The 13,655-nt window shown below is 48.5% G+C and overlaps 1 protein-coding gene across 1 annotated transcript in view; it reads right to left on the bottom strand.

Moving 5' to 3' along the window:
• Positions 1-10,665, bottom strand: part of UBE2O (ubiquitin conjugating enzyme E2 O) — a 35,824-nt gene extending 25,159 nt beyond the window's left edge. The window contains exons 1-6 of the mRNA XM_066587639.1: positions 10,223-10,665; positions 2,385-2,444; positions 2,187-2,297; positions 1,803-1,900; positions 1,623-1,686; positions 11-154 (exon numbers count right to left, since the gene is read on the bottom strand). Of these exons, the coding sequence (XP_066443736.1) occupies positions 11-154; positions 1,623-1,686; positions 1,803-1,900; positions 2,187-2,297; positions 2,385-2,444; positions 10,223-10,618 (873 nt within the window). The 5' untranslated portion in view covers positions 10,619-10,665. The remainder of the gene's footprint in view (positions 1-10; positions 155-1,622; positions 1,687-1,802; positions 1,901-2,186; positions 2,298-2,384; positions 2,445-10,222) is intronic.
• Between the last annotated feature and the right edge of the window lie 2,990 nt (positions 10,666-13,655).

Raw genomic sequence — 13,655 nt, 5'->3', positions numbered from 1 at the left:
TAGTACTCACTTCTTCAACGCCCACACGGAATTTACTCTTGGCACTCAGGACTGGTTTCATGCCAGAAAGCCACTGAACGTTTGAAAAAACTTTGGATGGACCAATGAGAACTTGACCAGGGTAGAAGCCGTAAGAGTCATCAAAAAATAGGCCCTGGGGACGAACAAAGACAACAACATGAGCGTAAAACGGTTATCCAGCTTTAAAAAAAAAAAAAAAGGGGGGGGGGGGGGTGTCTATCTTCAGGATAGGACATCAATATCCAGATCAGTGGGGCTCCGACACTTGGGATCCCAACTGATCAACCTTTTTAGAAGGACCGCAGCATCTTGGGAACATTGAAAAGGCTGCAGTGCACATACAACTACTTGTGACTGTTCGTACTCAAAGTTGTACTTTTAACCCTTTCCAGTCCAATGTCGGGCAGGAGTGGATCTGCACCCGATCGTCAGGCACATCGGGTACAGATACACTCCTGCACTGGTCCCCATCGAGGGCCCCCGAGGAGAAGGCAGAAAGGGTTTTTAACCCTTTCTGCCCACTCCTTTACACATTACATAGCACTCAATTAGCGCTATGTAATGCATAGATTCCAGCCGGCAATCATGTGACCGCCGGTGTTACCTGACCCCCGGCGGTCACATGAACGCCGAGCCGGGAGCCTGCACCGTGGAAGGACCTGCTTACCTGACCGGCGTCTTGTGCATTCTCCTTCTGTCTCCCGACCCGGCGATCATGTGACTGCTGGGTGCCACCTGACCCCAGCGGTCACATGATCGCCGAGCCGGGAGGCAGAAGGAGAATATGGAAGACGCCGGACAGGTAAGCAGGTCCCTCCCTGCACCCTCCTGAACTCTGTCAGATCAGGAGGGTGCAGGGAAAATGTATTTTTTCCTCACCCATTCTCCCAGCTCCAATTTATTTGGAGCTGGGGAGAATGGGTGAGAAAAAATAAATGGATTGGAAAGGGTTAACAGTGGCTGTTCCGAGTACTGGCAAATGGATATTATGGCCAGAAGCCGCATCTATTCATACATTTTTTTTCTTTTAGTTTGAAAAACACCTTATAAAAACTCCTGTGCTCACGTGAAACAATTGAGAGTAATCACAGTGGAAATTTGAAGAGGTACTTATTTAATGGAGGGGTCTGATAAAAACATTAGAGATTCAGTGATTTGACTTGAGCGCAGATGTTTTTATAAAAAAAATTTTTTTTTTACCTCACCAAGCTCCTCTCTGCGGCTCGGATACCCCTAGACGCTCTTCCAAGCGTGGATTTCTAGATCTACAGATAGTTTGATTCCAGGCCAATGGGGATTGGAGGTGTAACAGCTGTTACCTACCCAGGTCCAGTTGTTCCCACCAGGTGAGTCCCCCCCCCCCCCCTCCTTTCCTCGTTCCTTCCATTATTTTCGACCTACTTTATTATCTAGTTTACTCTGAAGTGCTGTCCTAGTTACACTTTGCTTTTGACCAAGTAATGCAGAAGTTTCAGGTCCCCATCAGGTGGAACCCCTCATGGATTGTAGTCCTACATCTTTTAACTACAGCAAACTTCCATGTGTACTGAAGTCCTAGAAGGCAATATTATAAAACAGAAGACTAGCCAAATGATAGTTACCGAGTCGCTGGCGTGGGGACAGACATCATAGAGTTTAGAGGCATCCTCTGTGCTCATGGAGCACCTGTAACAAGAGAGTAAGAGGCGTCTTGTGAGGAGTATATACAAGTTAGCAGTGACAATGACAAGTCGTTGGCATTCCACAACTAGATCACAAGCTGGGATTCTCTGAACACGTACCTGGCTCCATTAGACAGCTTTAGGATAACTTGGTTTTTAAGGTCATACACTTTTCCCAGCCAGCAGTCGTATGCAATGTAATCTCCATACATGATGGGCTACAGATAAAAAGAAGGTGACGTGGATTACTGTATAGGCCACAAGTACATTTAAACACGTTTAGAAGTGGTCTAAAGCACTTTTATTGCTGTAATCAAACCATCGGCGATTCGTAATGCCCATTACTAGATCCCCAGGAGAAATAAGTGACCCTGAAGTGTCCCATACGGAGCAGCTGTCAGTCATACACTCACCTCGCTCTGCATCTCCCGACATGACAGCCTGTGTCTAACAAGGGCTACGCAGCAAACCGCTCATAGGAGCAGTCTAATAAGTCAATCTCACCCATATGTGCTGTAGGTCCTTGCTGTTGACAGAATTCAGGAAGCAGTTGGTCCCCACGACTTTCACCATGCAGTGTATGTTTACGTCAATGACTGTACCGCACTGACTGTCCTGAAATGGAACATAAAGAAAACCTCAGAGACAACCAAAAAGATCCAGCAAATGAGAAAGAAGGTGCAGCAATCAGCAAGATGTTACCTTTGAACTCATGCTCCGCACAACATCCCTCGGCACCAAAGATCGGTCCTCCAGTTTTAGCTACAGGATGGAAGAGAATAAGAGTTATTGTCGAGGCACATAGCGGTGGATGATATTCTGAGTAGGACACTTACAGGAGACGCAGGGAGTCTTATCCTACTTAAAAGGAACATGCCCATCTTGGCAAGGTATCCTCTATCCACAGGATGGGGGTAACTTGCTGATTCCGACTGTGGGATCCCCACTGATCCACAGTATCCCTGAATTCTGACAGCGGTGACAGCTCATCTGTGCCACCAGACCACTCGCCTAAATAGGACCCGCCGGCAATAGCAAAGTTCAAGCACCCATCAATCCCATTGACGTGAGCATGTATGGCCACCAATGTCACAGTTTCAGGACACGTCGGGGTGATCTCTCTGGATGGATGGGGGTCCCAGAGGTTGGATCCCACCAATCAGCAAGTTATCCATTCTCCACAGAGATGGGAATACCCCTTCTGACACATCAATAGCATTGGATGCATTTTCTACACTTTAAGGGCTTTTACCCACTAGCGGTTTTTTAATGCTGTGATATGGCTGCGTTTTTTTTTACTGCGAATGTCAATGGGAATTTCTAATGTTAAAATCGCAGAAGTGCAAACTTGCGATTTTGGTGCCATGTGATTTTATCAGCAGTCCTGTGTACCACACCGATATGCATGTATATCGGTATCTGATGTTAAGCCAGATAGTGTGTTATCTGCAGGTTTATGGTCATCACTAGTTATAGCGAGGTTTCTGTGCAGAACACATGACCTTATGAACATAGCGCCCCCTAGGGGCTCTTCCCTAGTGCTGTTCATGCAATAACCTCTCAGGAGATAGCAAAACCTGACAATACAATACCGTCACCCACTATTGTAGCCGATACATCCTACACAATCAGTATTATAGGGCTTCTAACAAAAGGTGAGCCATTCTCCATTCTCTGGCTGGTTCCCTCTAGAACTGCTGACTGCATTAGTAATACATTCAATTCCTATGGTGTGAAAGTATTAGTGCTGCTGAAGCTGAACACATGGGCTTCCTGCCAGAATGCTCCTAGGATACAATGCAGAAAACTGCATCAGAGGAGAATACTCCCTACATCACGATGAAGCTTCCTGCATTTGGCCACAGGGCCAAATGCATACCGTATAAATCCCATTACCCTGTAAACACCACATCTAGGGGCTCAAAGAGGCTTTAAGGCTCTTCTACTTCATACAATGCATGCAATCATTCAGATTACATACATCCTCCGTCTACGGAATGACATATGTATGTAGCTACCACACCACATTGCGATTGCCCGCATGATCGGTCGTCTCTACCAACGACATGCCATTACATAGCATTGTATACCGCTTCCTTGGGGCGAATGGGGCAGATTATATGTGCGTAATGGAAAGGCAAGCCTATGGAAAAGTTTAGGAACTTTGCATTTAGGGGACTCTAGCTAACAGATGAAGGTCCTCCATGCAAGACCCCCTCCTCTAGTAATCTAGATTTGCCCAATAGGGCATTTAAACCGGGCTCTCTTGAACAGGCAAACCCTTTAAGATGGGCATAGACAAGTCAATTTCCTCTAAAGCCAAATAGCATTCTGGTCATTTCCAACATTGGGAAGCTGGTTGTTAAAAGGGCATAAATTATAACATGTGTAACAGACAGCAATCACCCCCTTTATGCAAGTTTAACTTGGTTGGGGACAACTAGATGGTCAATGAAGGCCCAGCAAAATCTGTGGGCTCTGTCAATAGCTTTTCCTATTTGGGGGGACAATAGGGTGTCACACTGCACCAATCTATAATCCAATGCAGGGCTGTATAAAGTTATGTGCATGCTAATGACACTAAAAAAAAAACTTGACAAGTCCCCAAGAGAGTAAAAAGATGGGCAATGCCTAATGGTTATATGAAAAGTACCAGAAATGGTTAGATTTTATCTTGCACAATTAAAGAGGTAAAAAAAGAAAAAAGGGAAAAAAAGTTATAAATCTGCATTCTGTCACTGCATAAAAATTTTTTTTTTAAATTGCCACTTAATTAAATCTTGATGATTGGTAACGCACCATCTGATATATAGGAGGGCGGGGAACGGCCATAAATACCTGAAGTAACACATCACTTTGTTCGAGAAAGACTGATCTTGTGAGAAAATTGGCAGAAGTTTCCTCTGCTGGCCAGCTGAGCACACGGCTATTCATAGAATTATCAATTTTTAATGAACACCTCTTGAGAATTTAGTCATCGATGGACCGGTCCTGATCGCCGAGAACCAATGTGCAGGAAGGATAGGAACTGCAGGATTGCTATATACTGCTGTTCCAGATGACATGTGGCTTGCGGTTACAAAATTTGTCCCAGGCCTGAAGGGGTGTGTGGGGTAATATTACCTGCCCCGCTCCTTTCTTGCAGTTCTGCGATGGATCCATCTTCCAGCACTTCTGCTGACTACCCCGTGTCTTAAGGTGCCCATACTCCTTCAGTAGCCGTTGGCTGAACGCTTGTTGAGCTCACGAATTCCCCCCCATACACATGAAAGCTCATATCCACTAAGTGTTCACGTGGGGGCAGTGGAGGAAGCCGCACAAGAGTCATTTGGGCCCACCAAAACTGTAGCCTAAGGTGTATGGTGGCCTTCACACTACATCTGCGCTGCGACGGGCCAAGGCTGCTCAACATGAGCAGGATGAAGTGCGATGACTGGTGCATCGGGTAGTGATAGGGCCATCCGGGGACACTGAGGAACGGGCCTAAGAACAGACGGATCTGCCAGAAAGGACAACAGTAGATACTACTACTCCTTATGGCCCCGGGAGACATTTTTGGCTGGAGGGTCGCTTTAAAGGGACTCTACAGTGTTCATAACATTTTAAATATAGATGCCACTAGTTTAAAGGGGTTGTACAAAAAAAAAGACTTGTCACCCATCCACAGGTTAGGCGATAAGTGCGATTGGTAGTGGTCTTAGGCCGGCTGTCCACAGGCGGTGCAATATACCGCCCCAGAGCACTTTGTCATTTAATGATAGGTTCATCGCAGAAAAATCGCAGAATGCCGCGATTTTTAGACGCGAGCGGAAATTTATATTGGGCTGCGCTTTCCATAGTTATCCTATGTAAACCGTTCACTGCGTTACCCACATACGCATTATCGCCGCGGGTAACGCAGCGAAATATCACCTGTGGACAGGAGGCCTTATTACTGTTAAGACTCCCATGATCTCAAGAACAAGGGTCCCATGTCTCCCCCCTTCCTCCTCACTGCACCTCCCTCCACCGCAGCGAGGAGGAGACCGAATGCAGCGGCGGTTGTGCCGTTCAATTCATTTTCAATGGTGGAGATAGCCAAGCACTTGTACTTGGCCATTAGCATCAACCCCAATGAAATTAACGAAGCAGCAGCCCCACACATATGCAGACACCACTCCATCCAACCTGATGTCACTGCAAGTGGGTGACAAGAAGAGGGGCACAAGACCTCCACTGTTCAGACTTCTATCACCTATGCTATACATAGGTGATAAGTCTATTCTGGTATACAACCCCTCCAAGTATACCTATAGAGGGCCGGGTACACATTACAGTGATGGCACAACTGCCAGAACTGCTGGGCACCGCATGATCAGCTGCTGTAGCTGCAATAGAATTTTTTTTTCATGCAATGTCATTGTGGGAAAAACAAAGCATTGTGGGGAGTCCATTGATTTCTGTGGTTGCCTGCAGTACTACTGGAATAGAAGCGTGTGACTTGTGCTGATCTGCTGCTCAGTGCGGAGTACATACAGAAACCTTTATCTGCACCAGAGCAATACAAGTACTACATGTACAATACACCTCCTTCCAAAACTTCGCCCCCCCCCTTACACACACACACACACACACACACACACACACTTTGATTTTGGGAAGCAAGGCTGCCAGTTGACACTGTGCTCACATGGCCGTGCCAAGATTTATTAGAAATGCCTTGATCCCAGTGGGAACTACTGACTGGCATTAGAGGTACCCATGCTGGCAATGACCGCAGCATGCTTAGACAGCACACTACCCAGCAGCGAGCAGTAAAAGGGCAAGCATAGGCTCAGAAAAATTTCAGACCCTGGACAGCCCCTTTAAAAAGGTATTAAAATCGGTTTCTTGAAAATCTAAGTAACCGGCATTATGGTCGCCATTACATTCTCCACATGGCTGCTGTACAGTGCTAGCCGATTGGCACAATGAGCTTCTTTAGCAGCGATCAAGGTGTAGTCATTTTCTGGACTACTTGTTATTAATTCCATGATGAGGGGGGAGAAAAAAAAAATTCTCAAGGTGCCAGTTTTCTGTCATAAAACAAAAAAAAATTCACAAAATGCTTCTGCGCAAAAGTTTGCCACTTTTCAATTTTACACCACGTTTCAAAATGCGAGTGGTGTGGGGAGGAGGGACAGATTTACATTAGAATCTAAATGACAGCGCTAATCTATAGCAGGCCATAGGCGGCATGGATTTACTGTTTCCACACAGAGAGAACGTGAGCCGAGTTTATTAACAGGCAGGCATCTCTTAATAGGTTTTGCACAACAAGTTTGGAGCATCTGAGGTCGGATTAATACAGGCTGCATTGTCTTCTCCGAGAGGGCAGAAAACACGCCCATTATTTGCTATAGGTCAGAAAAAAAATTAACAAATGTGATTTTTTTTTCTTATTGAATAATCATGCTAGTTTCACCTGCATGGGGGAAAAAATAAAAAAAATAAAAAAATCGCAATGTTCAGCAATGTGTGATGTTCTCCCCAATCGCATGGCACCCACAGTAGGCGAAGGGAGTCGCTATTCTCCAAGCACGTCATTGGTCTGCATGTCTTGCACTCGGCCATGTGTATCCAGCACTCCAGCGGAGGGGAGATTATAATCACTGTTCTGAAACAGTGGTAATAAATCTGAGACAGCATTTTCCCAAGGTGTCCAACTCCAATACCCTCAGAATTAATTGCCTCACATCCAACAGTATGATCATCAAATGCATTGTGGGGGACAATGAGAGTGCCCCCTAAAGACAAAACAAGTACCCCCTGGCATCAAGTGGTGGCCAACCTCTGGTACGCATGCTGGAGGGGGCACTCCGAGCCCTCTCTGTGGGCACGCACGCCGTTCATTACTAGGACTACGTGGAATAAGGTGACCAGACGTCTCAATTTAGGCAGGACAGTTCCGCACTGGGACCCTGTGTCCCGCTTTCCCCAGGGTCCCAAAGGACTAATGTCCAGGGGCAGATTGGATTCCGCATGTGGGAGCCCGCAGCCGAGCACCCTGCTTACCCATCTGGGCCTTCTATTTTCTTCACTGCAGATGTGTGTGGAAGTGCCGCACGTGTGCAGTGGAGTTTTTTTTAAATTTTATTCCTGCTTTCCCGCAGAATCCGCAGCCCATTCGCAACTGAATTGCGGATGGGCCGCGGATCGGACAGCTTCCATTGACTTCAAAAGGAAGCCATCCATGCGTGAACCACACTGAAATGGAGCATGCTGCAATTTGTTTTCTGGACCAAAAAGGTCTGCAAAATAAATCCGCATGCTTTAATTCATGTGCGGACCCCATGATTCCCTATGGCCAGCTTGATTTGCGGATCTTCCGCGTGTAGACATTGGTCCCGCTTTCGGGACATCGGACCACCCTGAAAGGGATTAGCAGTCATCTGCCACGGCTTCTTGTCTGGTAATCACTCAGCAGCGCTGCTTCGGGTGCACAAACTGACGGCGCCTTGAAGACAGAAGGTAAGAATATTGGTCTCGCGGGGAGGGTCACTATTTCTAATGGGGCCACTGTGGGGCTGTCACCATTACTACAGGGGCCAATATATGGGACACTTCCTACTGAAGCCACTCTGCACATGGCAGCGTACCTCAAGATAACGCAGGCCGATTCACACGGTTTGTGCATTGTGAGAAGCACTAATATGAACGCCAGTCTTTTGAATGGGGTCATATACATGAGTGATCCCCCCCCCCCCCATCACGGTCCAGAAACAAGTTACAGCATGTCCTATCTTTTGGCGTTCCCTCTAAACCCATTCCCTATTGTCTTTAATGGGACCGAAAGCACATTGCACGCCAGTGTGATACGAGGTTTCCCATTGAAAACAATAGGGAGCACTTACCGATCCTCAGATGCGCCTGCAAGCCACGCCGCAGGACCGCAACTTCACCGAAGTTGTTTTTTTTTATTTCTTCAGAAAACCGCCTCCCATCTGCAGGTACCTTGTATATGCACAGGCGTGGGGCGGTATTTCACAGCCCGACCTTAGTATTCAGGTAAACCTGCGGCGTTGGCACTTTGTGATAAGTGGGTTTTGGGTTGCAGTTTGGGCACAAGGTTGGCCATCGCTGCCCTAGGCCTTAGACTACGTTGTCCTCTCTGTAGCCTAAAGTGACAACTAATAAGGTTCCCATGATGCTCCGAGTGCAGCTCAGGACACCCGGCCATATTTTGTATGTGTAAATGCGGCTGAAATATACATGTCAGCGGCTTAACTGAATAGCAGACAGACCTAGCGGCCCTTTTGGAAAGCTCCAGCCTGCTGTTACAAGCGGGCCCCGACTCAGTTGATCGTCTGGGACCCCGACTCATCATCAATTGTATTTTGCCTGGAAAACCCTTTTTTTTAAAAAAAAAAGTTGATTAGATTAAAACAAATAAAAATATGTAAATAAACAAAATAGTAGGACAACGTTGGAACTGGTGATTTTCTCTCTTTCTTTGCTCCTTAGGATCAATCTCCCATCCCCCCTTAGGGTCCCCCCTAAGTCCGAGATCCGCACGTGCGTGGGGGGAATTATCACAGCTCATCTCGGAACTAATGAGGGCATCAAACTCAAAGAATCCGATCCCCCTGGCATGAGCTTGGGTGGTCTTGTAAGGAGGCCTGAGCGGAGTAGTTTGGAGACAGATACTAAAAAATTAATTAAAAAAAACAATAATTACTTAAGGGAGCAGAAACAGCGGCGCAGCGTGCAATGCGTAAATCACCACGCTAACGACAAGGACGTAACTGTCCGCGAGCAGACCGATGCGGGAGACGGTGCCCTTCTTATGGATATGGCACTTTGCGCACACCCATGTGACTTGTGTACACTGCAACCAACCGTTATCCCCCACCCAGTCTGTTAACCCTTTCACAGCCAGAACTCAACAGCCCAAGATTCAGGGAAAGATTCCCCCACCACCCGCACTGCCCAAAGTCTCGCTGTGATCTATGGATCTGATCGGCTTTGTCTAATGACATCCATTGGCCTAAACATCTGTCCCCCCATAAAGGACGCGACCTTCTGCTCGTCATCGCTACATGTAATCTGCAACATATGTTTCCACACAACAGCCAAATTCAGAAGCCAGAAGGTTGACATTTAGTAGCCGGCCCCGGGGATTTCATCCTCCCGGCTAATTGCCTCTGAAAGCCCCGGCAAGTGTCACCGGCTCTTCTGCAGGCTTTTTTGGCATAAACCCAGAGAAGGGGGGGGGGGGGGGGGGGTGTCAATAAAAGCCATAACTTCACATACAGAATAGGATATGGACGCAGGTCGTACGGCTGCTGCAGAACATCCGCGCTAATGGGAACAAACGGGCAGATTATTTAGTACGTTCCCAGAAGGCTGCAGAGAAGCGGAGGCGTCCGGCATCACTACGGAGAGAATACACCAGCCCATCATTAATAATCCCAGAATGACCAACATTCTGTAAGTCACATGACTTCCCAATCGGTCACACAATGGTTAGCGTTAGAATTGGTCGCATACGATCAGATCGCAGGGAATCCCCCTGCAGTTACCTTGGTCTCCTTCACGTCCTGGCGGATGCCCTCTGGGTACCACTGCACCCGCACGTAGCCCCGCTTCAGAGGCCCGAACCTGCTGGCCTCCCCGGCGGTATCCGAGCCGGGGCTCCCCTCCTCTCCCGCTGCGCCGCCGCCTCCTCCTCCTCCTCCGCCGCCGCCGCCACCTCCCTTTCTCCGGCCGCCACCGGCCTCCTCTTCTTCCACATGCTCCTCTTCTTCGCTCTCCGAGTCCTCCCCGTGTATAAGCCTCACCAGGCCGAAGCGGCTCTGGCCTCTGTAGGTCCCGAACACCAAGTCATGAGAGAAGAGGAGCCGCTGGGAGCCGTCGGTCCCGGATAACGGAGGGGACTCTCCGGTCACTGGGGATGAGGGGTCCACGGTATCCGCCATTATTGTTGTCCGGAAGAGAACAGAGGAGCTGCTGCCGCCGGCCTGGGCGGTTACCAAGGAGAGAACGGCGGAAGAACGGAGTGACGTCACCACGCTGAACGTCGTTACTAAGGCGCAGGGATGCTGTTGCTGGGGTAACCTGCGCTCTGTTACCAGGGAACCATCTGCAGCGCGGACTTGTGAGGGGAGAAAACAAAAGGCGCGCAGCTCGCGCATGCGCAGTGGATAACTTGTGTCAGTAAATGCTCAGCACACTGTCAGTGACTGTCATAGTTGTCACCCAGCAGGCTTTATAGTCATGCTAAAAAATAATCCTTCCGGTCACTTCCAGAAAAGGCAGGGCGCATCCGCGCAGGCGTATAATCTTTCCATATGCAGACGTTTGCAAAATAAAAAATGGCAGCATGTCCTTTTTTTGTATGTTTTCAAGGAACAAAATAGCCCATAAAAGTCATTGAAAGAGTTAAAAAATGCAGTGAATACATGCGGTATATGCGTATTTATTGTAAACACGGATGCAGCCCGCAGCAAATACGCACCAGAGCTGCACGTACACGTGCACCGAAAACTACGCGTTTTGTGGACCAAAATCGCGAATCAGGACACATTAGTTGCAGCTGACCACAAGTTAATACTTAGGCTGGGAACACATGGTAATTTGGGCAGGAATATATGGCGCCCGTCTGTAAGGGAATGTCGTAACGTTGTGACTTGCCAATTGCTGTGGCCAGAAAGTCGTAAGAAATCCAACAGCAGTTTGGGGTTTCGTGGGATCGTTGGGTTGCATTCGTAGCAATTACCAAGTCCCAATGCCACGCATGGCTGCATTCTCGTACATTACACACAACGCACGCTGAGTGGCGCTGTGATCTTTGGCCGTACAATGAGGGCTTAATCCCATGGGCGTATTTGCGCTGGGTATCTGTTTTGACAATTTGAAAGGCAACAAGTTTGGATATGGCTTAAGGCCGGCTGTCCACGGGCGTTGTAAAGCCCTGCGGCAGATTTCCGCCACGTGAGCCGCTGCCCGGCCGCAGGAGCTGCAGACGAATCTCCGACGGTCAGCCTAATATAATAGATAGGCTGACCGCAGAGAATCGGGGCAATTCGCAGCATGCTGCGAATTGCTCGCCCCGAACAGAGAATCGCAATGATTTTCTGCTCGTGGACACGGGGCCGGCGCTTTCCATAACAACGCTATAGAAAGCTTGAGCCTGCGTGATTTGCTGGCGATTTACCTCCGGCGAATACACTGTCGTGGATAGGGGGCCTTAGAAAAGGACAGATAGGCGGAGGCAACACCATTTTATTAATAAGACGATAATTGAACAAAATGATATAAAATAAGTGATAGTTGCTAAGTTACATGAAATAGGTGACATGTAGAGATGAGCGAGCATCGCTCTTCTCAAGTAACTGCCTTCTCCGCTGAGCATGCTCGGGGGCGGCGGGGGTTAGCAGGGGGGAGAGAGAGATCTCTCTCACTCTTCCCCCGTTCTCCCCCGCCGCCACCCCGTGCATGCTCGGAGGAGAAGGCAGTTACTTGAGAAGAGTAGGGGCCTTCCTTAACATCACCTGTCTGGACATCAGCTGGAGAAGCGGCAGCAGAAGACAGAGAACCTCTGGGAACTCCACCACGAGAGAGTGTCTCCTACTCATGGGTCCACAGCTTCTGTCTTCCATGTATGGTCTCCAATCTTTTATACATTATAAAATAGCTTAACCCTTTCCAATCCAATTTGTATTCTGGTTTTCCTAAGGCGCTTACTCTTTTTCTGCCGTTATACAACGGTGCTATCTGCTGGCTAAAGCCAGTACTGCATGAGGTGGCACGTTGGATAGGCTCCGGCAGCAGAGAGGCTGGCAATATACAGTAAGAGAACCCCGACGGACGTCTTCCAACATCGGAGCTGTACATCCTTAAATCATAATGTGCTTTTACGAGTGACATTTTAAAGGCTTATTTACACGTCCGTACATTGGCCGGGTTTTCACGCCCAGCCGATATACGCTATCCCTTTCTGCAAGGGGAGGAGGCGGAACGGGAGCAGTGCACTGAGCTCCCGCCCCTCTCTGCCCCTTGCCACTATTTGCAATGGGAGGCAGAATGGGGTGGAGCTAAGTTCTGCCTGTCCTGCCCCCTCCCATTGCAAATAGTGGAGAGGGGGTGATAGCTCAGCGCACTGCTCCAGGCCCGTCCCCCTGCAGAGAGGGACACCGTATATTGGCCGGGCATGAAAACCCCGCTGATTAAGGCCGCCTGCAGATGGGCGGGTCGGATCCGGCAGCGAGGAATCTCGCCGCGGGACTCGACCCGAGGGCCTGCAGGGACCAGCGCGCACTCACTGGCGCCCACTGGCTCCGGCTGTTTGACGTGCCGGCTTGCCGGGCAGCCGGCGCATGCGCAGACCGGAGCTGGCGGCGGGTGAGTGAGAAATAGAGTATGCCGCGATTTGCTTGCCGCACGATATTTCGCGCGGCCAAATCGCGGCCGTCTGCATAGGATTGCGTTTGTTAATGCAATCCTATGCAGGCTTCCAGCGGCGGAAATTCCGTGAGAAATCCCGCCGCGGAATTTCCGCTCGTGTGCAGGCGGCCATACACAAATCTGAATAAGCCCTAAAGGTTAGTGTTTGTTTAATATAAATTTCAAGAAAAGACGCCTAGTGTAGGTGATCCATGTTTATGAATTCCGAAAGAACTTGTATGGAAAAACTAGGTGGTGCGCACACAATCACTTCTGTCATTGGAATGTAAAATAATCTGCGGGTCAACCATGTCATATGTCGGCTAAAATGACGAATTTGAACACTCTTTGTCCCTACTAACAGGGTACATCACAATGGCCCGGCCAATGGTTGAGCAGTAGGTGGGGGCGTAAAAATTGAAACTTTGTACTCCCGACAGCCAATCGCTCTGCCTTTAGGGTTGTAAAATGTACGCCCCACCAAACGATAAACCACTCCCCTCAAATCGCTAAACGACTGAACGAATTTCATTTAAACCAAACAATAAGAGAACTACCAAACGATGGATT

This window comes from Eleutherodactylus coqui, chromosome 13 (assembly GCF_035609145.1).
Source record: "Eleutherodactylus coqui strain aEleCoq1 chromosome 13, aEleCoq1.hap1, whole genome shotgun sequence".
Classification (NCBI taxonomy): Eukaryota; Metazoa; Chordata; class Amphibia; order Anura; family Eleutherodactylidae; genus Eleutherodactylus; species Eleutherodactylus coqui.
Note: the sequence above shows the minus strand (reverse complement) of the source record. Positions and strands in the feature narration are given on the sequence as shown.